The sequence below is a fragment of the Perca fluviatilis genome, chromosome 18 (assembly GCF_010015445.1).
Source record: "Perca fluviatilis chromosome 18, GENO_Pfluv_1.0, whole genome shotgun sequence".
Taxonomy (NCBI): Eukaryota; Metazoa; Chordata; class Actinopteri; order Perciformes; family Percidae; genus Perca; species Perca fluviatilis.
In genome coordinates, this window is record NC_053129.1 from 16972194 (window position 1) to 16994748 (window position 22555).

The following is a 22555-nucleotide window of genomic DNA, read 5'->3' on the forward strand; positions in this document are numbered from 1 at the left end:
GTTGACAATATTTTCACACTTAGATTTTAGATAAATAATCGTCAGTAATGTGGATATAATGTCTAAGTGGGGAAAAGGCAAATAATAGAACAGCTAGAACAGTCTGGTAAGTTCAGAAAAGTACATCACTTTACTGTAATGCAGCCTTTAAAACCAGTAAAAGACAACACTTATGTCATATCACGATATTATGATATCCAAAATCTTAAGACGATATCTAGTCTCAAATCACGATATCGATATCATTTTGATATATTGCCCAGCCCTACCCATAGCTTTGTTTTGTTCCCTCTCACCACTCTCATCAACCACATTTCCAGCTGCGACATGCTGCTGCTTTTAGCAAAAAGCTCAGATAAATCAAACTGTAAACTACCTGCTCAGCACCAAACAGACAGCCGACAGTAGCAAGTAGCTCGTGAACATAGTGGAGCATTTAAAGAGCCAGATATTTCCAGCAGGAGTTGGTGGAGACCAAAACAGAGTTTTAAGAACCTTCAATATTGGACTTACGTTCATCAGGTAGACAGAAACATGACTCCTAAAGAAAGATAATGTTGCTCTGTGCCTGCTGGATGTGTAAATGTTAGCTAATGCTCATCATAAAAAAAAAGGTGATATATTTGCATATTGCATATTTAGGGCCTGAGCACCGACAGCTGCGAAGGCCCTATTGAAACTGAAGGAATTATTATTATTACTGCAAATGAATTGCCTTTTTCAGGGGTTAACATACTCAAAAACTCCCCCAAATTTGCGGTCGCATCAAGACGTATTTTAAGGGTTTCGGGAATAGACGCACAAAAATGGCTCGCTAGCACCCCTTGGAAAATTAAAATAATTGAGCCCCTGCAGTACGTTTAACGTAGACTCAAGAAACTTGGTACACATATGTAGCATGTCAAGACGTACAAAAAAGCTCATTGGAGCCATACCCTAAACACTACAGGAAGTCTGCCATTTTGAATTGAAAGTTCGAAATTAGTGCGATTTTGGCCATTTCCACGTCATACTTTAACAAACTCCTCCTAGAGATTACATCCGATCAACTTAAAATTTGGTCTGTACCATCTTAAGACGTTAAAGATGAAAAGTTATTAAAAAACTTTTCGTCATAGGGCATGGCCGTGGCGGGGCGGCCATTTTGTGCGTTTTGCCATCGAAACAGGAAGTCGGTGTAACTTGAGTGTACATCTAGTTGGCTCAAAACTTTTCAGGATTCATTAGGGTCCATCCCTCACGACATCTAAAGGCCGATATTGGCTCAAAGTCATAGCGCCCCCTAGTGGCAACAGGAAGTAGGCCTAAAAGTCAAGTTGCTAGACTTTAACGAACTCCTCCTAGAGATTTAATCGATGGACTTCAAATTTGGTCTGTACCATCTCAACACCTTAAAGATGAAAAGTTATTAAAAGAAAAACTTTTCGTCAAACGGTGTGGGCGTGGCGGCCATTTTGATTTTTTATCAATGAACAAAGAAGTTATTGTACTTTAGTGTACATTGTCCAGTTTGGCCGAAATTTGGACAAGGGTCCAGGCCTGAGGACATTTATAGGCCAAAATTGACTTTTGGTCATAGCGACAGGAAATCAGCCTTATATGACAAACATCATCCGATTTACATGAAACTTATGTGTGGTCTACATGTGATACTGAGCCGCCCCCTATACTTTAACCACGCCCACTCACTCAGTCCACGCCCCCTTTCATAACATTTGAACTGTTTAAGGTAGTCTTGTGTGAGGTGTCATTGAACTCAGCAGAGAGTTCCTTCTTCATTGGTGATGGTTTGGCCCACCCCCTATGCTGTAGCCACGCCCCCTTTCTTATAACTTATGACCCGTTTGATGTAGACCCTTGTGTGAGGTATCATTGAACTCAGCAGAGAGTTCCTTATTCATTGGTGATGGTTTGGCCCGGCCCCTATGCTGTAGCCACGCCCCCTTTCTTATAACTTATGACCCGTTTGATGTAGACCCTTGTGTGAGGTATCATTGAACTCAGCAGAGAGTTCCTTATTCATTGGTGATGGTTTGGCCCACCCCCTATGCTTAAGCATGCCCCATTTCATAACTGGTGACCCGTTTAAGGTAGAGTCTTATGTGAGGTATCAATGAACTCAGCAGAGACTTCCTTTTTTATTGGTAAAGGTTTGCCCCGACCCCAAGCTTTGGCCACGCCCCCTTTCACAGCTAATGAACTGTATGACGTGGAGTCTTGTGTGAGGTATCATTGAACTCAGCAGGGAGTTCCCTTTTTATTGGTGACGATTTGCAGTGTCTGAGTGGCACGCAAATGCACGGTCACAAGGAGCAGCGTCCACCAGTAACCCCGATGCGCGCAGAGGTGCGAGGGCTCGTCCAACGTTGCTTGCAGCTTTAATTATGTGTTTACAGCTTTTTGTGCTGCCCCCAAGTAGCCAAAAACAAACCAAGTCATGTTTAGAGCCACTATGTGTACTGCTATAATCTATACATTTCTGACTTAAGACATCAAGTCGTAGTAGCAACAAAAAATACACTTTGGTGGACAGCAATGTAAACCAACGTCCGCAGTCTCCCCCACAGATCCAACCAGAGGACACTTAATGAATTGGCTGAAAGAAACAACTAGACTGCAGCAACTTTTACCAGGATTGTTCAATATTTTTACAAAAACAAAAGCCATCCGAATAATTTGACAGAAGCTATTATCACTAACACTCTATAGTGGATCACTTTAAAGAAGAAGGAAAAAAATACAAGGGAGTTCAGTTTTGTCTTCACATCTTTTGCACATACACTCGCTCACAAACACATACACACTGCTCCAAACATCTCACAGTAACAAGAGCAAGAGCACAGTTAAAAGCCCAAAATGACACTTGTGTGGGTTTTGTTAATATTTTCTCCACTTCTTGCCTTCTTCCTTCTCCTTTTCTCTTTCTCATCATCTTTCTCACCCCTTCTCTGTCTCTCTGTCTCACACTACATTTGTTCTGCTCCGGCTAGCCGTCATTGTGTGCCGTTGTTCTAATGGTTCATAGTGTGGATAACAGTAGCCCCTGGGCGTGTATAAACCTCGGCCTCCCTCCTCTTTTTCATTCCATTTCATCTCGCCTTTTCATTTTACTTTTACTTCATTTCATTTCACGGAGATTTGTCCTAATGGATTTTGCTGTGATCCTGCCTTTAATGGCATTTGCTTTTAATGGAGGAGTGTGCGTGCGTGTGTGCTACTGCATTTCTTGCTCGTGCGTGCGCTTGTGCATACGCATCCCCCGTGCGTGAAAGCGTTCTGTGCATCCACACCTGTGTATCACTCTCTGTCTCTTTCCTCCCCCCCCAACCCCCCTCCCTGTCGGCTCCTATTACAGTGGAGTCGTCTCCCACCCCCGTACATAATTCATAAGTGTTGAGCTCTGATAAATGCATCCGTGAGGCTTTAGATAGAAGGTTTCTATCGGGTCGTTGAGTGTAATTCTCCCCAACTTCTGCCCCCGCCATCGCTAGAAGAAAAAAAAAAAACACACACACAAAAAACAGGATAGGACAGTAGCATCCAATTTTCCAGCGCCCCAAAAAAAGCCATCTATGTGGAAATGGAGCCCTTTCTGCTACATAATAACATACTGTACACAATTCATAATGGCAGCGAGATAGGAGGAGAGGCAGCATGAGAGTGAAATAGAAAAAAAAAGATAACAATAGGAAGCAAAAGAAGAAGAAGAGAACAGAGGAGTTGCTTGGTACCTATGGCTCACATAATGTCTCCATGTTCTCCTTCTCAGCCGACAGTCTCAAAGGTGTGTTAAATTGCCTACTTCTCGAGGTGCTCTCTGATACTTAGGCCTTACAATTTGGGGAGCTATTATTTCTCTCAGTGGGTGCCGGATTCATTGTTTCCTTCTCTCTCTCTCTCTCTCTCTCTCTCACTCCCTGTTTTGGCGCCTTTCTTTCTCTCATTCTCTTCCCTCTCCATGTCTGTCTCGCCTCCCACTTCTCTCCTTTGTTCTTCATTTAAAATTCTAGTCATACAATATCCGACGCCTCCGTTCGTTTGCAGTATTGCCCACCAGGGGTTGCAGCAGCGTTCCTCAGCCTGGAAATACAATACAATAAACGCCAATAGCGCCGTTATGTGATATCAACAAAAACATAACTTCCTTTTCATACCTTTTATTGCTTAGCAGACACTGCACCCGTGGTGGGATATTATGTTTAACACTTCAATGTATGTCGTACTACTCAGCTTTCTTGTACCCAATGCACAGAGACTGTGCACAGGTCTCACCCTATTTCCCTCATACTGTTCAATATGTCATAAGCAAGTATTCAAAACAGATCGGAGTCCTGCCAGACTGCACCCAGCTCTTCCATCAGAGGGAAGTATGACAACGAAGCCTTGAGAAAGTGCCAGCAGGCAGGGATGTGCTTTATCACAGCGATATGGTTACACTCACAGCACTGCTGAGCCAGCAGATTGGTAAAACAGTAGCCTATACTTCAATAAAAGCTGGATGTATGATCTCCACTCCCCCCCCCCCCCTTCCTCTCTGCCTCTCTTTCACACTCTCCACCTTTCTCTCCCTCTCATTGCATGTGGGAAAGTGTGTGTGCGTGTGTCTTTGAGAAATAATTATTGAGATGTATTATTTTAGCTATGCTTCATAGATGAATTGGATAGGTCCTTACACACACTGTGTTGATGTATGGCATTAACTTCATCCTTCTTCTCCCATCTGTATTCATCATCAGCACACCACAGAACACCAGGGATTATTTGCAGAGAGAGTTCTCATCTGGTTTAATAAGAAATCCGCGGCTCTCTTGCCACTCTCTCTGTTTGGTATGAGCTTTCTAGTCTTTTATTATTTTTTTTCTTTCATCTGCCGCAGTGCCAAAGGACCCAAACCCCCAATGGCGAAGGGTGGCATGGAGCCATGACTGCACCCTGCTTGCCTATGCCGACAGCACTGGCACCGTGCGCCTTTTCGACCTCATGGGCAGCGAACTCTTCGTCATCCCGCCGGTAACCGTGCCAGTCCCCTCCTCTTTGACGTCATCAAACAACCCCATTCCCCCTTCAAGCTACCTTTGTGTCTAAAATGTTTTTCTTGTGCATCAATCAGACGTAACATATGGAAACTCAGCACTAACTTAGATCTTTTTTCATTTATTTCCACATTTTTCTTAGATGATTGGTTCAGCTGCAACGTGTATTTATCTCATATGAATTAATGCATAAACTCTCCTTAATGTATCATTTGAAAGAACTGTACAGCCTGATTCTGTTTTGATTAATTAAACTATCTAATAGAAATTGGATCATGCAGCTTCGTATGCTTACTAAATGCTAACATGCTACAGCAGATTTGGCCGTATTTGTAACTTTACAGTGACACAGTTATGAGGGAATCAGACATCCACAATCTTGGCTCCAGACTGGTTGGGTTATGTGCTTTTCTTTCACATTTACTGGGCACTTTGAGCTGCCTGTCACCTTTTTTAAAGAAAACATGTCAGACACCCACTCTCACCCACTGTCTGTCAGGCCTGCTTTCTTCATTCATTGTCTCATCTCTCTTTCTTCTTCCCCATTTGCTCATAGTGTCCCACTCTTTCCTTCTTCATCTTCATCACCTCCTCCTCTCTTTAATTTTTCACACGAGTGCTGCTCCCTAGATTCTCCTCTCCTTCCCTCCTCAAGCATGTCTCTCATTCTTGCATGTCTGTCTCTCAGTAGCTCTCCTCACGCTGCCATTTCAAGTATGCCGTTCCCCCTCCCTTTATTGCCCTCTGTGTGCTACATATTATCATTCCTCCATTTCTATCCATCATTTCTTCCGTTTCTCTAGTGGCCCTGTCAGAGGCGATGAGCGCAGACACTCGTCCTTTCACCCCAGCCATCTCTTCATTCCTTTAGTGCAACTCTACTTTGTTATGTATCTAAAGTATGTGTGTTTGCACACTTACACCAGCAGCCCCTCTGTGTTGTTTCTCTTGTTTGTCACTGTTAAGTGCACAAACCGGTGACTTGCTGCTATTTCTGGAGGTTAAAAAAACATCAATTTGACAGAAAGTATGCATAGATGAGTTTGTTTTTTAAAATTTGTTTCCCTACCTCCCTTATCTCTCTTTCACTTGTTTTGTCTCTTATCGTTTGTTCCCTGCATTCCATGTCTCTTCATTTTCTTTCTTAATCTTTTTTTTTTCTGTCTATTTTATATTCTTTAACAGTTGCCGCTGTTGTCATGTATCTTTGTTGTTTGGTCTGTAAAAACTTGGTGGGGGCATAAACTCATAGATAATAATACATATTTCTTTTGATTTCCTCTACCATTTACTTCAGTCACTTTCACACCGCCGCTGACTCTTCTTTCTCATCTCTATCTTGTACCAGGCGGTGAGTTTTCCTGGGGATTTCAGTTGTGCAGTGGCGGGCCTGATCTTTCTGAAGTACACAGCCAGCGCCCAGTGGTCAGCCGAGCTGCTCGTTATCACATACGGTGGCGGGCTCAAGAGTTACCTAGTCAGGTGAGAGACTCCTTGTTTATGATAGGCTCGGTGGTCTGAAACTCCGGCCCAATTACTTCCTTTTCTGCCTCCTTCCAAAACTCACCGTAAATCGAATAACCAACGCATTTAAAGAGACGAGAAGAACGAGGAAGCAGGTCAAAATCTACACACACAATAACAACATACTGTCACTGTAAACGTTTCAACCAACATCATATTTAAATACACACAAGAAAATTGATTTGTAGCTGTCCCATTTCTGGAGATTTTCTCAGCTGCTTTAGTATCATCTGATTTAAATGCATGCACTGTATACACTAACCTTTCTAGGACACGACACCCTATTTATGGTAAGATTTGATGCTGCATGCTTGTCTATGTGTAAACGTTAGGGGGAGTGATACCTCTCTTTGCAAAGCAATTCCCCTACTTGCCAATCCAAATACACATTTTGAATATTTGATTAATGACATCTGATTTTGTGCAGTGAGTCTGCGTGTGTGCTTTCCTCATGGCTGCCTGCACCTTCCCTATCAATTTGGCATTATTATTTAATATGGCATTATTTGAGAGATTTCCCATTTCATTCTGTATGATTGCCGCTGTCGCAACAAGCCTTGGTGTGTTGACACTCCAAGACACGGGGTGAGATTGTGCATGTGTGTTGAATCTCGATCAGACGACATCCTGCGCATGACTTTCCTTCAGTTCTGTGTGCACAGAGGAAAATGCTGATTTACTTTTCTATTACAGGCAGATACATTTTGTGTGTGTGTGTGTGTGTGTGTGTGTGTGTGTGTGTGTGTGTGTGTGTGTGTGTGTGTGTGTGTGTGTGTGTGTGTGTGTGTGTGTGTGTGTGTGTGTGTGTGTGTGTGTGTGTGTAATTAAGACGTGCGAGACATTTGCTCCAGATTTACTCTGAGGGTGCTGGTTTGTTTTTGAAGGTTCATTTTCAGAATGGATCTCACACTCACTCCTTTTCATATGACTGCATTCCAATATTTTTGCTCAAACACTTTGAATTAGAATTTCAGAATTATAGCTGAGGCTTGACAGTAAGTAATCTCTCTTACTCTCTCTCTTGGTCTGTGCCAGCACTTCTTTATGTGTGTGTCTGTCACACACACACACACACACACACACACACACACACACACACACACACACACACACACGCTTTACAGTGGCATAAACACCTTCTGGAGGGAGTTGAACTGTGTTGTACTCTTTCTATCCTCCTTTTCTTTTCCTTCTCTCCGTGCAGTTTCCACTGCAGGGAAACATTTCCCCAAAGAGATATGCCCACACAAATTACACGACGTCTCCTCTAGTACCAATCTAATTTAGATTGCCCACTTAAATTAGATTATATATTTTGCCATGTTTCATTTTGATTGAGGCTGGGATTTAAATTGCTCTGTCATCTTTCCCAAAACAGCTTTGTCGCACCATTAACATTTTGCACACAAGTGTTCATGTTTTGATTGTTTATGTGCCAGAGTTTAATTATAGGTGGCTTGTCTTATGACCAACCTCTCCCTCTCTCTCTCTTAGTGTGGGGACCAATCAGAACTTCCAAGAGAACCACAGCTTCAGTTTCTCCGCTCACTACTCCCACGGCATCACCTCTGCTATTTACCACCCTGGCCACCGGTAAGTTAGTTGTTGCCAACAATCCAACATCTTTTCAACCTCAAGCTCACACCAGGATAGACACTAACAGATTACATTAAAAAGAAAAAGGAGCCAACAACGCATTTTGCATGTTGCTTCATTAGAATCGCTTTTTGCTTGATGGCCATCAGGTGTGTCTTTTAAAGGCGACTCACTTTTTCAGTGCTTGTGCACATACATGTGGGTATCGGGAGTGCCTACCAACCCACAAACTGTGAAATAAGACAACCCAGTCAGTTTTTCAGGGGCTGCCTAGATCAGAAAACATGGGATTCAACAAGCCATTCAGGTTTGGCTCCACCCACAGCTTGAGAACTTGTGCTACGTGTGCATTGAGAACTACTTTGCAAAGGTGCGTCGTGTTTTTCTCACAAGCCAATCAGAGCAGAGTGGGCTTTTTTTTTTTTTTTTTAAGAGACAGACTTGAATACAGGTATATTCAAACGGACAGTATAAGAAAAATTATGTGTTTTTTTAACATTAGCATGTAAACATGTTCTAGTAGACTGCGAAATAAATAAAAAAAAATGAAAATGAGCACGTCCCCTTTAAATAATCCGGTGCTGATTAGCCGAGAATTCAACAGGTTTACATTCCCCAGTACAAATGCCTTTCAAAAAGTCAACAATAGCAAGGAAGTAGGCAATAGCAACTATAATTAGACTGTACAAAATTAGATATAAATATTACATTTCCATTTCTATAAGATAATGAAATACAATTAAGTTGACAGAGGATGAGTAGACCCAGAATACATACATTTTCATTAGATACCATAAATATCATAAAGTGCATGAAGTACATGAATATCCCCAAAATAAGATCCATATCAAATCAAAAACAATAGAAAATATACATTAGAAGAAAAAGGATACTATACATAACACATAATACATTATGTTAAATTACAAAATTTGGATACTGTTTACTGAGTAGATATAAAATATACCTGTCTTAATAAGGGAGGGGAGGGAAAGCGGTTGTATCAGGTGGGGTTTCAGTCACCTGTAGGCATAGAGATATAATGTAGTTTAGACATACAAGCTGTACAATTTTTTTGATGACTCATTTAACCTATGTGGCTCCAAGGAGTTGAGAGTATCTAATATGCTTCCCTTTTTAATAACTGATTTAATTTATGATATTGCCAGCCCAAGGGTTTAGAGTGACTTTCTAAATAATAGAATATAGTTAAATATAAAAAAGCATGTATCTTTTAATCTATCAATGGCAGCGTAAATAATGCCTGCCGCATTCACTTGACAACCTTAGTGATTTGTATTTTCTCTTGTGGCCTCCGCAGTCTGAGCCTTCTTTTATTACAACAGTGTTTCATCAAGAGTGTTGTTCATACATTTATATTCAAACATCTTGAGACATCCTCATAACTCCTTTGAATCAATTTTCATCCTTAAACCCATTTTCAGATGATGCTACACGATGCCATGTACATCTCAAATATCTGAATTTGGAAGTGGCTGTGTGATTTCAAACGCTTTCATCATTTGACATCTAGGGGCAATATGAGTATACGCCAACGTGCCGTCAATACGTTCATAAATATGTATTATATTGATCTCTGTGCTACAACATAATGTGAATTTACTGAATTACAGATAACTTAGGGAAACTTTACCATTAAAATTTAAAATTTGCTTTGCAGACAGGTTGTACAGTTAAAACACGTGTTAACAGAACCACATAATGAAATGTGTACCATAAATATCAGTTGGGAACAACAGAAAACAAAGAAGAAATACAAGGCTCTTATGCAGACATTCTTGCACAGGCATAAAATGTTACATTATGGAATGGGGCCAATTGTCTTACTCTGGAATAAGTGAACCAATCATTTTAATGCAACACCTGCAGGAATTGACTATAGCAGTCTAAAGTGTCCTTGGCCCTCCGGACCACATAGCATTCAAAGGTTTCGGTTAATTATGTCTGGCTCACACCCGTGACCTTACTGTTTTCACCACGCTTCCCCAGTCTGCCCAAACAAGATTTAGTGAGGCCGGTGAAGCTTGGTTTGGCAGCTTGATGGATTTTGGCAGCTACTGTCCAGTGTTTGCCAAGTGATAGATGAGATGAAACTTTAATGATCCCTGTGTGAAAACTGGGTCAGCAACAGAGGGAATAGCATAGAGGTAAAAAAAAAAAAGGCAAGGTGAGTAGCTGGGTATGAAATAATAATTTCAAAAGCTGAACAGATACAGATGAAAATAGTGTATAATGATGAAGATATAACATGTTCAGGTTCAAGCAGACACCATGGAAGTGTTTACCAGCGGCAATTTGAAATTACGTGGCACACAGATGGGATTAAAAATACTCACAAATGTTTCCAGATGTGCACTTAGACATTGTGATCTTCTCATTACTATTACTACTACATAGACTTAATATACTGTATATACATGTATATGCAGATGTGCATCAGGAATGTGAGAAGTCTTAAAAAATCTGTTTCAATGAAACCTTATATCATAGTACACAGAGAAAGTGGCTTATATCAGACGTGAGGTTTTATGTTAACTTAAAAAAATTAGCTTACCATCAGTTTATAAACTCACACTCAGCTTTTGCCTCTTACTAAATGTCCAACTTCTCTGCACCAGGGGGCAGTGTTGAGCTGGACCGCACGGCTTCATCCACACCTATCCCAAGAGTTCCTCATCCTTGTTACATCTGTTCTGTTTCACTGCAATGAGAGGCCCACAGATCACTGTGGTCATTGTGGTATTGTTTGTGTTTTTAACATTGATTCCAGCCAGATTTTTATCTCTGATAGATTACTTTTTTTTAATTCACTACTTTTCTAAATGGCACTTCAGTAGTGAGAAAACTCACCGATACCCTGACTTGAACCCAGGATGAGGTGACCTCCTTAATTGATCTGTCAGGAGGACAATCAGGGAGGTGGTAATCGTGTGTGTCTGTGTGTCTGTGTGTCTGTGTGTGTGTGTGTGTGTGTGTGTGTGTGTGTGTGTGTGTGTGTGTGTGTGTGTGCTTGCTTGTCAGATTGCTACTAGTAGGAGGTTGTGAGTCAGGGGACGACTGTACGTCCAAGGCCTCTTGTTATGGGATTACAGCCTGGAGGACTCTGTCTGGATCGCCCCACTACAAACAGGTCACCAGCTACGAGGACGATGTCAGCGCGGTGAGGACACTACACACATGTTCATGCACAAGTTATAGTTATTCATGCAGTATCTAACACACACACACACACACACACACACACACACACACACACACACACACACACACACACACACACACACACACACACACACGCTAAATATTGCCATTATATTCTCTGTGTCTGTTAGAATCAGAAGAGAGGTTTCTTCAAGATCCCCAGCTTCAGATTTTTTCCCAGACAGGGAGATGAGAAGGTACCACAGCTCTCTTCTATTTGTCTCTTTCTCAATTAGAATGTTAAAGCCTAATGGCAAGTATCTGGCCAAAAACATTTTGTGTGTGTGCACGTGTGATGTCCAGGACGGTGTATTCCGCATGAGCCTGAGCCCCGATGGCACCCTGCTGGCTGTCATCCACTTCTCTGGTCGCCTGTCTCTCTGGGACGTCCCCTCCCTCAAACAGAGGGCCACATGGAGCCAAGACCAACAGGTACACCTCTAAGCTCCTTGTGTTTATGTGGGCGTATGCTGAATAAACCTGTGTGCATTGCAGTTGCGTGTGCTGGTATATTTTATTTGTGCATTAGATGCTTGACTGAATGTATTAATGTAATCTCTGTTGTGTGTGTGTGTGTGTGGGGGGGGAAGAGAACTTATATTTGCAGGATGTTTTACTGATGTATGCAGCGGGTGTGTGCACGTTCTTCTTCATCGCCTGGTCTGTGCTGGAAAAGCTACTGTGTGTGCGTGCTGTAAGTGTAAACAGGGTTAGCAGATTAATTTCTTCCCCCCTCTTCTTCTCCTCTCTTCCTGTTCGGTCCCACCATCCTTCGGTGCTCCCCGCAGCCAGGATTTGAGGAGATCAACCCAGAGTGGAAGATATCGCTGGAGAGAAGGAAGAAAATAAAAGGTACTTTGGCCCAAAGGGCTAAAGAGAGCCGACTTTGTTGCTGACACAGCAGTGCACGCTGGATACAATTTAATGATCTTTGACATGTCTTATTCTCTGAATTATACAGTTATTTAGACATACATCCATATGGTGTCTGCCAAGGCCAGAAGATGTTTTCCTCCTTCACAGTGTCCATGCTTGTTTTGAGTGTGTTTCTGTGCTTGTGCAGTTGTCTGTGTGTATGCCTGTTTATGCAGCTTTACAGTATTTTTTTTTTGACAGTTTTGGGCCAGTTGGGATAACCGCAATGACAGCTTGTGTAAGCAATAATCTGTGCTAGTCTTCATCTCATGCATGACAAGTGATGAATATGTCCACATGTGTAAATATGTCTTAGAGATGGAAACCAATTCAAAAAAGTTATTGGGGATGAGAGTATATGATCCCCAAAGCATGTTCAAGCAATGTTTTAATACACATCTCTATCAGCTTTGGTCCCCCGTCCTCTGGTGCACATTTGTAAAACGTATCTCTCTCCATTACCTGTCCCAGATAAGGAACAGTACTACCCGCTGGTTGATGTAAGCTGGTGGAGTGACATTGTGTTGATTCTGGCTCGCTGCTCCGGCTCAGTCACCGTGTCATCCGTCAGGACACTGCGCAACCTGCTGGGGAAATCCTGCGAATGGTTCGAGCCCTCACCTCGAGTCACCGCGGCACACGACGGGGGCTTCCTCAACCTGGAGGTAAATGTCAAAATAGTTGTATGCATATGTGGTTAGGTAAACAGATAGAGGGACTTTGTAAGTTAATAGAATGGCATGTGACGCTCATGTAAGCATCTTTAAGCGCTAGTCAAACATCATAGATCTTGGCCTTCAGGGCCTTTTAAAGGCATATTGTGGAATACAATTTTCCATCCTTTTATCCATTTTCTAAACTGCCAATTCTGTTCAAGGCCGCACAGGGCTAGAGCTTGGCCCAGCACTAGGTGAGAAAAGGGCACTAAACCTATATTTATATCCCGTAAATATCCCCACACTCTATTATAGGGATGTCCGTTCTTTTGTTTTAATTATTAAATATTTAAAATGAAAGCTCTGTTAAATCAATGTGTGCATTGATTTGTGATGGATCCTTTGTTTCAGTTTCTTAGTGTCATTGTGTAAAAAAAAAAAAAAAAAAAAAAAAAAAAAAAAAAAAAAAAAAAAAAAAAAAAAAAAAAAAAAAAAAAAAAAAAAAAAAAAAAAAAAAAAAAAAAAAAAAAAAAAAAAAAGAGAGAGAGAGAGAGAGAGAGAGAGAGAGAGAGAGAGAGAGAGAGAGAGAAAACAGCCAGCGGCCAACTTTCTGGAAAGGTTTCATCAGCCTGCTTCAGTATGGAGTGGGGGCTGGTGCCTGTGTAGCTATATCTAAAGCTGAGGGTTTGTGTTTAAATGACTTTGAGCATTGGGCTTATGCTGTGTGTACCACCTCCACAGATGTGGAATAATGTGACCTTGTGTGTTTATGATGATTACATTTGCATCTTCGTGTGTGTGTGTGTGACGAGTGTATTAGTGCAGCACTATGGAAGCTGCCTCAGCTCCTCATTGATTAAGGCGCTCAATGCTTTACAGGTGCTAAATGTTTCATTCACCCTGGCTGGGAGCCCCTCTGCTGGAGGCTAGCATTTTTCTCTAGTGAGCTAAAACCCAGATGGGAATCACTAAAAATATGAGGTCTTGCTGAAGCATGCAGGTGAAAAATGGGCAAAGAATATTCCCCCCAACTGAGGCAATTGAAAAAACTAGAGGACAAGACAAGTTGGAGAAAGTACTCTGGACAGCTTGGATTTAGATTTTTATTGAGCAGCTTGACCTTGCTGCTCTTTTGTTTTTTTTAGACCGCCTGCTTATCTGGCATGAGAGTGTTAAATTAATTGTGTTTACCAGCTTAAGCACAGCTAGATGTAAACTGTGCTGTATTGCATTCCACGCATCATTTTTCATTCATCACTTAATGCTGGCAAAGAAGTGTCATCAGAAAATCATTCTGGGCAAAGGCTGTAAATCGGACTCTTGAGGATCATCAGGAATGGGCATTCTTCTGTTTTGCAGCCCTCACTTTATGATTTGGACCAACAAGACAGATGTATTTTTATGTAATCTGACAACTGCGGCTTTATGATCACATCTAAGACGTATGTTAGCAGTATAATTCAAAGTTATGTTTTTTTTTTAATTTTTTGGGGGGCATTTTCGGCCTTTATTTTTGATAGGACAGCTGAAGAGATGAAAGGGGAGAGAGAGGGGGAATGACATGTAGCAAAGGGCCGCAGGTCGGAGTCTAACCCGGGCCCGCTGCGTCGAGGAGAAAACCTCTATATATGGACGCCTGCTCTACCAACTGAGCTATCTAGGCGCCCAACTCAAAGTTATCTTTAAATCACTTGTGTATTTTGTGTTTCCCTTGTTCATCAGTTCCCTTGTGTACCATCATATTTGAATTCCTCTGCTTCCATCCTTAACGTTTTCTCGTCTCTCCGTTAACCTCCATCCCATTCGTAACGCTATATTTATTATCCACAGTGTGAGGTGAAGCTGGCTCAGAAGCGTGGGCGCCTGGAGAGCAAACTGAGCGGCGGGCCCAGTGAGGATGAGGAGGGTGATGATGGCGGAGACTCTGACTCAGACGATGAGTCCTCAGCCAAAGCCCGCTACTTTGGCTACATCAAGCAGGGCCTGTATTATGTGACAGAGATGGAACGGTTCGCCCCGCCACGCAAACGCCCCCGCACCGTAATCAAGAACTACCGTCTGGTCAGCCTGAGGTCAACCACACCAGAGGAACTGTACCAGAGGAAGGTAGGCTTGTAAATCACTGGAGTATTAGTATTCATCTTCACCTGCTGATGCTTATCCTTATCCTTACTCTCTTGAAGCACCAAACTCAGGCATCTGGTTAATAAGGGCAATAGCTTTGAATTTTGTCTCCAGAATGTGCTATACGGGTAAAAGCTTCTGTCAACATTGCTTTTTTAATGGCAGGATCAAAACTAAATTTGTAAAAGGGATGCAGATAACTTCATTGGTGTCCTACTTTTGGTTTTAAAGACCTTCTTCCAAGCCTGTCTCCATGTCACATTTTACGTTTGAAAAATCAAATTTTGAAAGTGCTGGATCAGATAAAGGGAGAATAATGAGCCCCCTGTATAGCTGCGGTTTAACATTGGCTACTCTGTTGTTCTGTTGCATAGTTTTCTGTATATTCTAACCATTCTGATGACCACCATGATCAAGGAACTCTAGGAAATGGTTAGCACTGAAGACATTTAAGGATGTGTGTTTTTTTTACTTTACAAGAGGCACAGTTCTTGGGACAGTGGTCGGTTGGTCAACCACTTTGGTCGAGACTGAAATATCCCTACAACTATCTAACTAACTAACTATGATCCCCATAGGATGAATCCTTATGACTTTGGTGTTCCCCTGACTTTTCACCATGCCATGACTTTTCACCTGCCACCATGAGGTTGACATTTGTGATTTTGAGTGAACTATCTCAACAACTGTTGAATGGATTGTCACGAAATTTGGTCCCTGCATTCATGTTCCCTACCGGGTGAAATTGTAATCACTTTGGTGATCTATTCACTTTTCATCCAGCGCCATCATCAGGTCAAAACTTCACTTAGTCTGATACTTTTGGAATTACCAAATCCCTGCAAAAGTAATGACATTGCCATTGGCCTCAGTTGTACTTGTGCTTAGCGCTATTTAGCAAATGTTACCATGCTTACATGCACACTGTGCCTATGTACAGCCTTCCGGAGCTGCTAGCAGTAGTGAATAGCCAGTTGGTTGGTTTACTATGATGCTTAGTGGAAAAGTCCCATCACAGTATTCATATTTCATAACCTATACATAATTTGTGTGATCAGTCTGGAAAGGTGCTTTTATTTGACAGTTCAGGTCGCATTTGCAGTAGGAGTACTCAGAATGAGGTAGCATATCTCATTCTGAAAGTCACAATGAAGAGTCACATTCTACTACTGTTTACTTATTCATTGGTGCACACAAACAAAATTTGTATGTGCTTAGGTGAGAAAATCTTTCTTCAGTGCTCATGCCCTCATGTTTGGATTTGAATGTTCTTTTAGCTCAGAAATCTAAACAGCAATTCCAGAGCTGACATGCAATTCTCTGCCTCACACAGTGTTATAAATTCATTTTTGCAAAGAAATGGATATTACCTATTTAATATTTCAAAGATACTCCATTCCTAATTCTACCACCCATTTTGTAAGGCTTTTATCATATGCAAAATGATACATGAGTCACATTTGCCTCACTGCAATGCCAGTAATCATTTTTTAAGATCATTCGTCAATTCTCTTCAATGGCGGATATCACATTTACCATGAAAGTCTTAATTTCTTTTGGCTGCTTAATTTAGCAGCAACTGAAGGACGTCACATGAATCCGTTTGGTCACTGACTGAATTATAACAGGATGATCTGCAAAATTGGTTTCTGACTAAATAAATCCTGTGCCAGCTCAGTGAAGTGCCGTGGTTGTGTGGGCTTTAGCTCCAGAGTGCTGTTGAGGAGAAATGAAAACCAAGCAAGATGTTCAGTCTGCTTTAAGGCGATTTCTCAGTCCCAGGGGTTTCTCTGAAATGCTAATTGCTTCATTAGAAATATGGCTGTTGTTGCTCCTCGCTACAAATTGCAGCAGAGGCAGCAACATGCTCTGTCATAAAGCACACTATCGGCTCTCAACGGTCCCAAGTTTTAGCATGGTTCATCAGTCATTTTTATGACCCATCATCTACTTCCTTCTTCATCATTGTCATCATCATTAGAAGCCATTTGTCATTGCCATCAATCCTAACAGTGGAGAGTTACAAAGTAATATATCATTATTATCTCTTTGTAACACTTGGTACCCACGGCACTTCCCCAGCTGGTGCTCTTCTGGTGGAATTGTTTTTTTTTTCTATTCACATGTACTACATGTGAGGAGTGAAGGGGTAGGAGGGGTGGCTGTGTTGTCTGCATGTGTATGTGTGTTTGTGTATGTGTGTACATATTGTCTGTGTCAGGGCCTACATATTGCTTGTGGTATATTTGAACAGGTTGACCTTTCCACACTTCACACGCAGAAATCATCAGAATGATCGGATCTTTCCTCAGAAATACACCTCAGCTGAGGTGTGTAGTCCAGTTGACTGTGAATAGACCAGAACAAATGATTTCGGGTTATTTCCTCAAGTCAGCCTCCTCATGTGTTGAGGAGTTTGATGATGCGATTGGTGGCTTAACCCTGCCTGAGTGAGTAGCACACTGGCAGGGCTGCTAACAGTTTTATTAGCTGAATCCAGTGGGAGAAGCAAGCAGTTTTTGATGTCCTCCTACATGAGGTTTTACTGTGTGGGGTTCTTATTGCCCTCAAGGAACCACAGTCTGGCTAATGTGTTGCTTTGTACTCCTACACAGAAAGAGATGGATACTCTGTGTGTGTGTGTGTGTGTGTGTGTGTGTGTGTGTGTGTGTGTGTGTGTGTGTCAGTCCGTGCGCTTGAACACATGTACCTTCACACACATTGAGTGGGCCTGCATAGACTGAGGTGTCATGCTGTTGTTGGATCAAATCATTTTTTCGAGACATTTATATGACACAAAACCTCTTTTAGCTTCACTATGTGTTAACATCTAAGCGCGCTGGGCCATTCGTAGTAGTAGTAGTAGTAGTAGTAGTAGTTTTAAGTTAAATGCTAACATTAGCAAGCTAACATGCTCACAATGACTATGCTAACATTCTGAGGTTAATCCTGTTCTGCTCAATACATCCATGTGCTAGGCAGGTGTTATGTTAATCATGTTCAAATTTGAAATTGTCCACTACTTTGGTTTACCAAATACCTGCACAATTAATACATTTACTACCAGCCTCAGCATGCCAAGTAGCATATTTTAGCATGCTAACACACTAAAGTAAGATCAGAGCCGGTCTACGGAGAGCCTTTTCACTCCCTATTTAACCCCATTGTACACAATTTAGTTGCAGTTCCACCAGAGTTCCACTGGGGTTGATCGCAGGCGAGTGCAAAATGAATGGGACTCAATGGAGCTGGACGGCTAAATATGTCTCTTCCACTGATTGCCGTTGACAAATCTCAGATTTGATTGTAGTTTTTGCAAGTTCAACATGGATTATAGGTTGAAAGTTGAATGAACGAGTACTTATTTCCTTTCTGCTAATGAATGCTGATTGGTCAGTGAAGGACTGATTACGACAAGAGATCCCGCTTGATGTCATCCGAAGCGGAACCAGAATGTCAGAGTGAATATTTCGGCGTGGTCTTTAAAACATTAGCGGACCTCTTTCTAGCATGTGTAATGACAGGGAGAGCCTTACCTGTCAGCTGTGTTGTTGATGCCTCGAGAGAAAAAAAGGAAGCGACTCAGAGCTTGCTGTAAAGCAGTATCTCTGGCCGTACAATGTGTATGACGTCATTGACATGTTTTAGAACAAAACAGTGGCTTTAAAAAAAATCTCACACCCAGCAGTGTGTATATTCTTAACCTCCCCTTTCGAATGCAACATTCAAATTACCAGACAAAAAATTATATTGAATGGATTAAGTGGGTATAGCTTCATAGAGTCCCATTCATTTTGCACTCGCCTGCGATCACCCCCAGTGGAACTCCGGTGGAACTGCAACCAGTTCAGAAGCCGGAGTACCGTGAGAGTGGAACTTCTCCCATTATTAGAAATTCTCTGGTAAGATGATGAACAGGATAAACATACCTGCTAAAAATCAGCATATTAGTTAACATTGTTATTCGGAACATGCTGCCAAATACAGCTGCTGTAGACCAGGCTGTGTGTTGTTATTTTAGTGAGCTAGCACTAACATTGTGTGTGATATTAAGTCCCAATATGTGGCATTGGATTCCTCCTTTGGTTTTTTTTCTCCATCTGTCCTTTTGATTTTCTTTCTTTAAATATCTCCAAATATTCCATTCCCCTTCAGCCATTCTCCTTATCCCTCCGTAGCAGACCCAATCCAGACTCTGTCACATTGCACATTGCTACACAGATTGAAATCTGCATGTTAGAGCTGTTCCCATTTAGTCTTTAAGTATTAAGAGTGTGTACTCAGGATTTCGGAAGTGCCATAGCTTGTGCACAGGTTTATTCAAAACCTTGGCTTATTTGTCCTTGAGTGTGATGAAAAATTGGGCCATGGACTTTTCTCCTGTCTGTGTGTTTTTTTTTTTTTTTTTTGCCAACATATTTGCTTTATACTCTGTGTGGTTTCAATTCATTTAAAGCATTTTATTGATTTAATTCTGTTTTGGAACACTGTGCATATAGATTGAATCAGTAATATACCCTTAGGGTGATAATTTGAAATAAAACATAAAACGTACCTCACAGAATATGAAATGAGTTCGATTGATGTGCAGTTCTGTTTATTGTGCTATGTATTTTTGTAATTTGATGGAAATTTTATTCTTGAATCAAAAAATGAACAGTGTTCCTTAATTAGTGTTATGTCTGCCCAAATCCTGGATAAGCTTCTCATCTCATTTCTTTCACTTCACAAACTGAATCCATTCCTTCGCTCGTCTTTTCTGATCGTTTACATTTGAGTTAGTGCTGTCTGTTTCACAGTGTGAAGAAGACATGTATATATATTAATCATGATCGCATAAATAGTTTATCGTGTCGTGTGCATTTTTTGTTCATGCCACAGATTGACAATGAGGAATACGGTGAAGCCCTGTCTCTTGCCCAAGCGTATAATCTGGATTCTGACCTGGTCTACCAGAGACAGTGGAGGAAGAGTACCGTCAGCATTGCCTCAATACAAGATTATCTGGTAAGAGATAGAAGAAATAAGAGAGATAGATGTCAGGAAAGGAGGAGGAGGAATTAAGAAGAGAAAGAGAGAAGAAGAAGAATTGTAACAGATTTCTGGTGTTTATAACAGTGTATGTCTGGTAAGAAATAAACCATATATGTGTGTTAGCGAGTAGGGGTACAGCACACGCTTAAGTGCAGCACAGCCCCCTTACTCTATTTCATGCATAATTTTTACCAATTTGTTGCAAATTTTCACATCCTTCCCTCATAATTCTGTATCACTTTTTATAACTTAATTTCTCCTTCCCACCCAGAGCAAGATCTGCAAGCGCTCATGGGTGCTGCACGAGTGTGTGGAGCGGGTTCCGGAGAACGTTGACGCCGCCAAGGAGCTGCTGCAGTACGGCCTGAAGGGAACTGACCTCGAGGCCCTCATAGCCATAGGAAACAGGGAAGACGGGGGAAGGTAGGGCAACTCTCCAACACACACCAATGCCAATCCTTGAACACAAATAGTAGGAATGTCAGTCGCTATTTGTTTCTTCTTCCCTCCATCAAACTTAACCTCATTCTGCCTGCCTTATTTTGTTTATGCGTATTTACCTTTTAGCTACAGTTAGTGTCATTTCCTTGCCATCTTCCAGGTTTATCATGCCAGGCGACGTTGACCTCGACGACCTTCCCTATGAAGACATCCTGTCAGGCGATGAGGAGCTAGATATGAAGAAGGAGAGGGAGCAAAGGAAGAGACGGGAGCTGTTGGCCAGGGTCGACTTCAGCAGGTACACAAACAGTCAGGCTGTTGGTTAGTCAGCTCAGTTATTCAGTCAGACAGCAGATGAAGAACGTTGCAGCAGGCAGAAACGCTGCCAATGCTCTGAATTTACCAGAGACCAGAGCATTTTATTTGAAAATCACCAAGGCTCACTAGTGGTTACAGAGACTATCTTTCAGCTGGAGGACCCAATCCTGGTTGGCAAGCATCTGCCTTGCTGAAGTGTTCTTGTGCAAGTTACCAAAAGCCCTTATCTCATGCTTATAATCCTTTTACGGTGTGGTACATAGTGTGTGGTCGGTCGGCTTATCGGTTGCCCTGTTGTCTGGTTAGTTGGTCACTAACCAGATGGTCATAGTTGGTCAACGCTTTGGTCCAGACTGAAACATATCAACAACTATTGCATGGATCACCAAGAAATTTTGTACAGACGTTCATGGTTCATAGTGAATGAAGCCTACTGACTTTTATGATATCCTGACTTTTCCTCTAGCGCCACCATGAGGTTGACATTTGTGGTTCCAAGTAAAAAATCTTGACAACTAATTGAACAGATTGCCCTGAAATTTGCTACAGTAATCAATAAGAGTGTGGGGGGGAATGTAATGTATGTATAGTGATTTTTGTGGCGATGATTTTTTAAATCAATTATTTTCCCCAAAAAAAATTATATATATTATTATTATTATTTTTTACCAATGATCTACCTAAATATTTTCTGTTTATACTGTATCGCTGACAGCAACTACATCATCATCGTTTCTAGCAAAACAGACCTCAGTCTTGTCACTAAATTGTTGGAAGCTATTATTTTTCACCAGACTCTTTTAAGACTGCACCACCAGAATTCTACACCAGTTTCTCACTCTCAGTTTGAGTTACACGTTTACACGTTTACATGTTTACACGTTTACGTTTATTTCACACGTCATCAATGTATCATTAAACACAATTTCATAAGGTACAATGATCATAAGCCGCGTGAAATGGGGAACCCCAAATAAGCTACTAAAAGCTTTTCGGAGGGGCTAAAAGCTTTTCGGAGTTGTTAAGTGGGTGGGTTTTAAGTGGGTGGTAAAATCCCACCAAGGGAAACCAAGTCTATATCCTTGACGTTCCACTTCTGGTATTACTTCGGTGCCGCAGGAAATTCCACCAGATGCATGTATTTTCGCCGATTTCCGTTTCTTTCTGCTTTCTTTGTGTTGGAATTTTAAACTCCGGTGGATTTATGAGGACTATGGTTAACTGCTCCTCAGATCTCTGCAGGGTAAATCCAGACAGCTAGCTAGACTATCTGTCCAATCTGAGTTTTCTCTCGCAAGACTATTTTGCAGTGGCTCTGTGCCTGTATGCCTAATTTGAAATAAGACGATTCTGTTGCTAAATAATACAACTGGCAACATCGTCAACAATGAAGAACGCGTTATTCACGTGCATATTAAGTAGCCACGTGTATTTGTTTTGGTCTTAAAATAGCCTACATCCATAGGTTTACCGCTCCAGCGAGAGGATGGCTCGTTTAGAAATCAGCTACGTTTACAATAGTTTGTCCAAAGTTCAAGATTGGTTGCAAATTAAGACAAACAGATAGACTACAAACTGACATCTTTCATTTTAGCTCGTTTGTAAAGTCGCTGTTTGCAGAGTAGAGCTGTGTTTGCACAGCGCTGTGGACGAGAGTGGACAGCGCAGACAGAGCAGACTGTAATATCGGTT

At 41.6% G+C, this 22555-nt stretch overlaps 1 protein-coding gene across 2 annotated transcripts in view; it reads left to right on the forward strand.

Annotated features, from left to right (window-relative positions):
• The window catches only part of nbas (NBAS subunit of NRZ tethering complex), a 168951-nt gene that overhangs the window by 6728 nt on the left and 139668 nt on the right, over positions 1-22555 (forward strand). For both annotated transcript variants that reach the window (XM_039781403.1, XM_039781404.1), the window contains exons 7-18: positions 4877-5010; positions 6382-6515; positions 8052-8150; positions 11196-11334; positions 11507-11572; positions 11679-11807; positions 12164-12227; positions 12762-12955; positions 14777-15052; positions 19952-20077; positions 20376-20527; positions 20706-20843. In XM_039781403.1, coding sequence (XP_039637337.1) covers positions 4877-5010; positions 6382-6515; positions 8052-8150; positions 11196-11334; positions 11507-11572; positions 11679-11807; positions 12164-12227; positions 12762-12955; positions 14777-15052; positions 19952-20077; positions 20376-20527; positions 20706-20843 — 1651 coding nt within the window. The remainder of the gene's footprint in view (positions 1-4876; positions 5011-6381; positions 6516-8051; positions 8151-11195; positions 11335-11506; positions 11573-11678; positions 11808-12163; positions 12228-12761; positions 12956-14776; positions 15053-19951; positions 20078-20375; positions 20528-20705; positions 20844-22555) is intronic.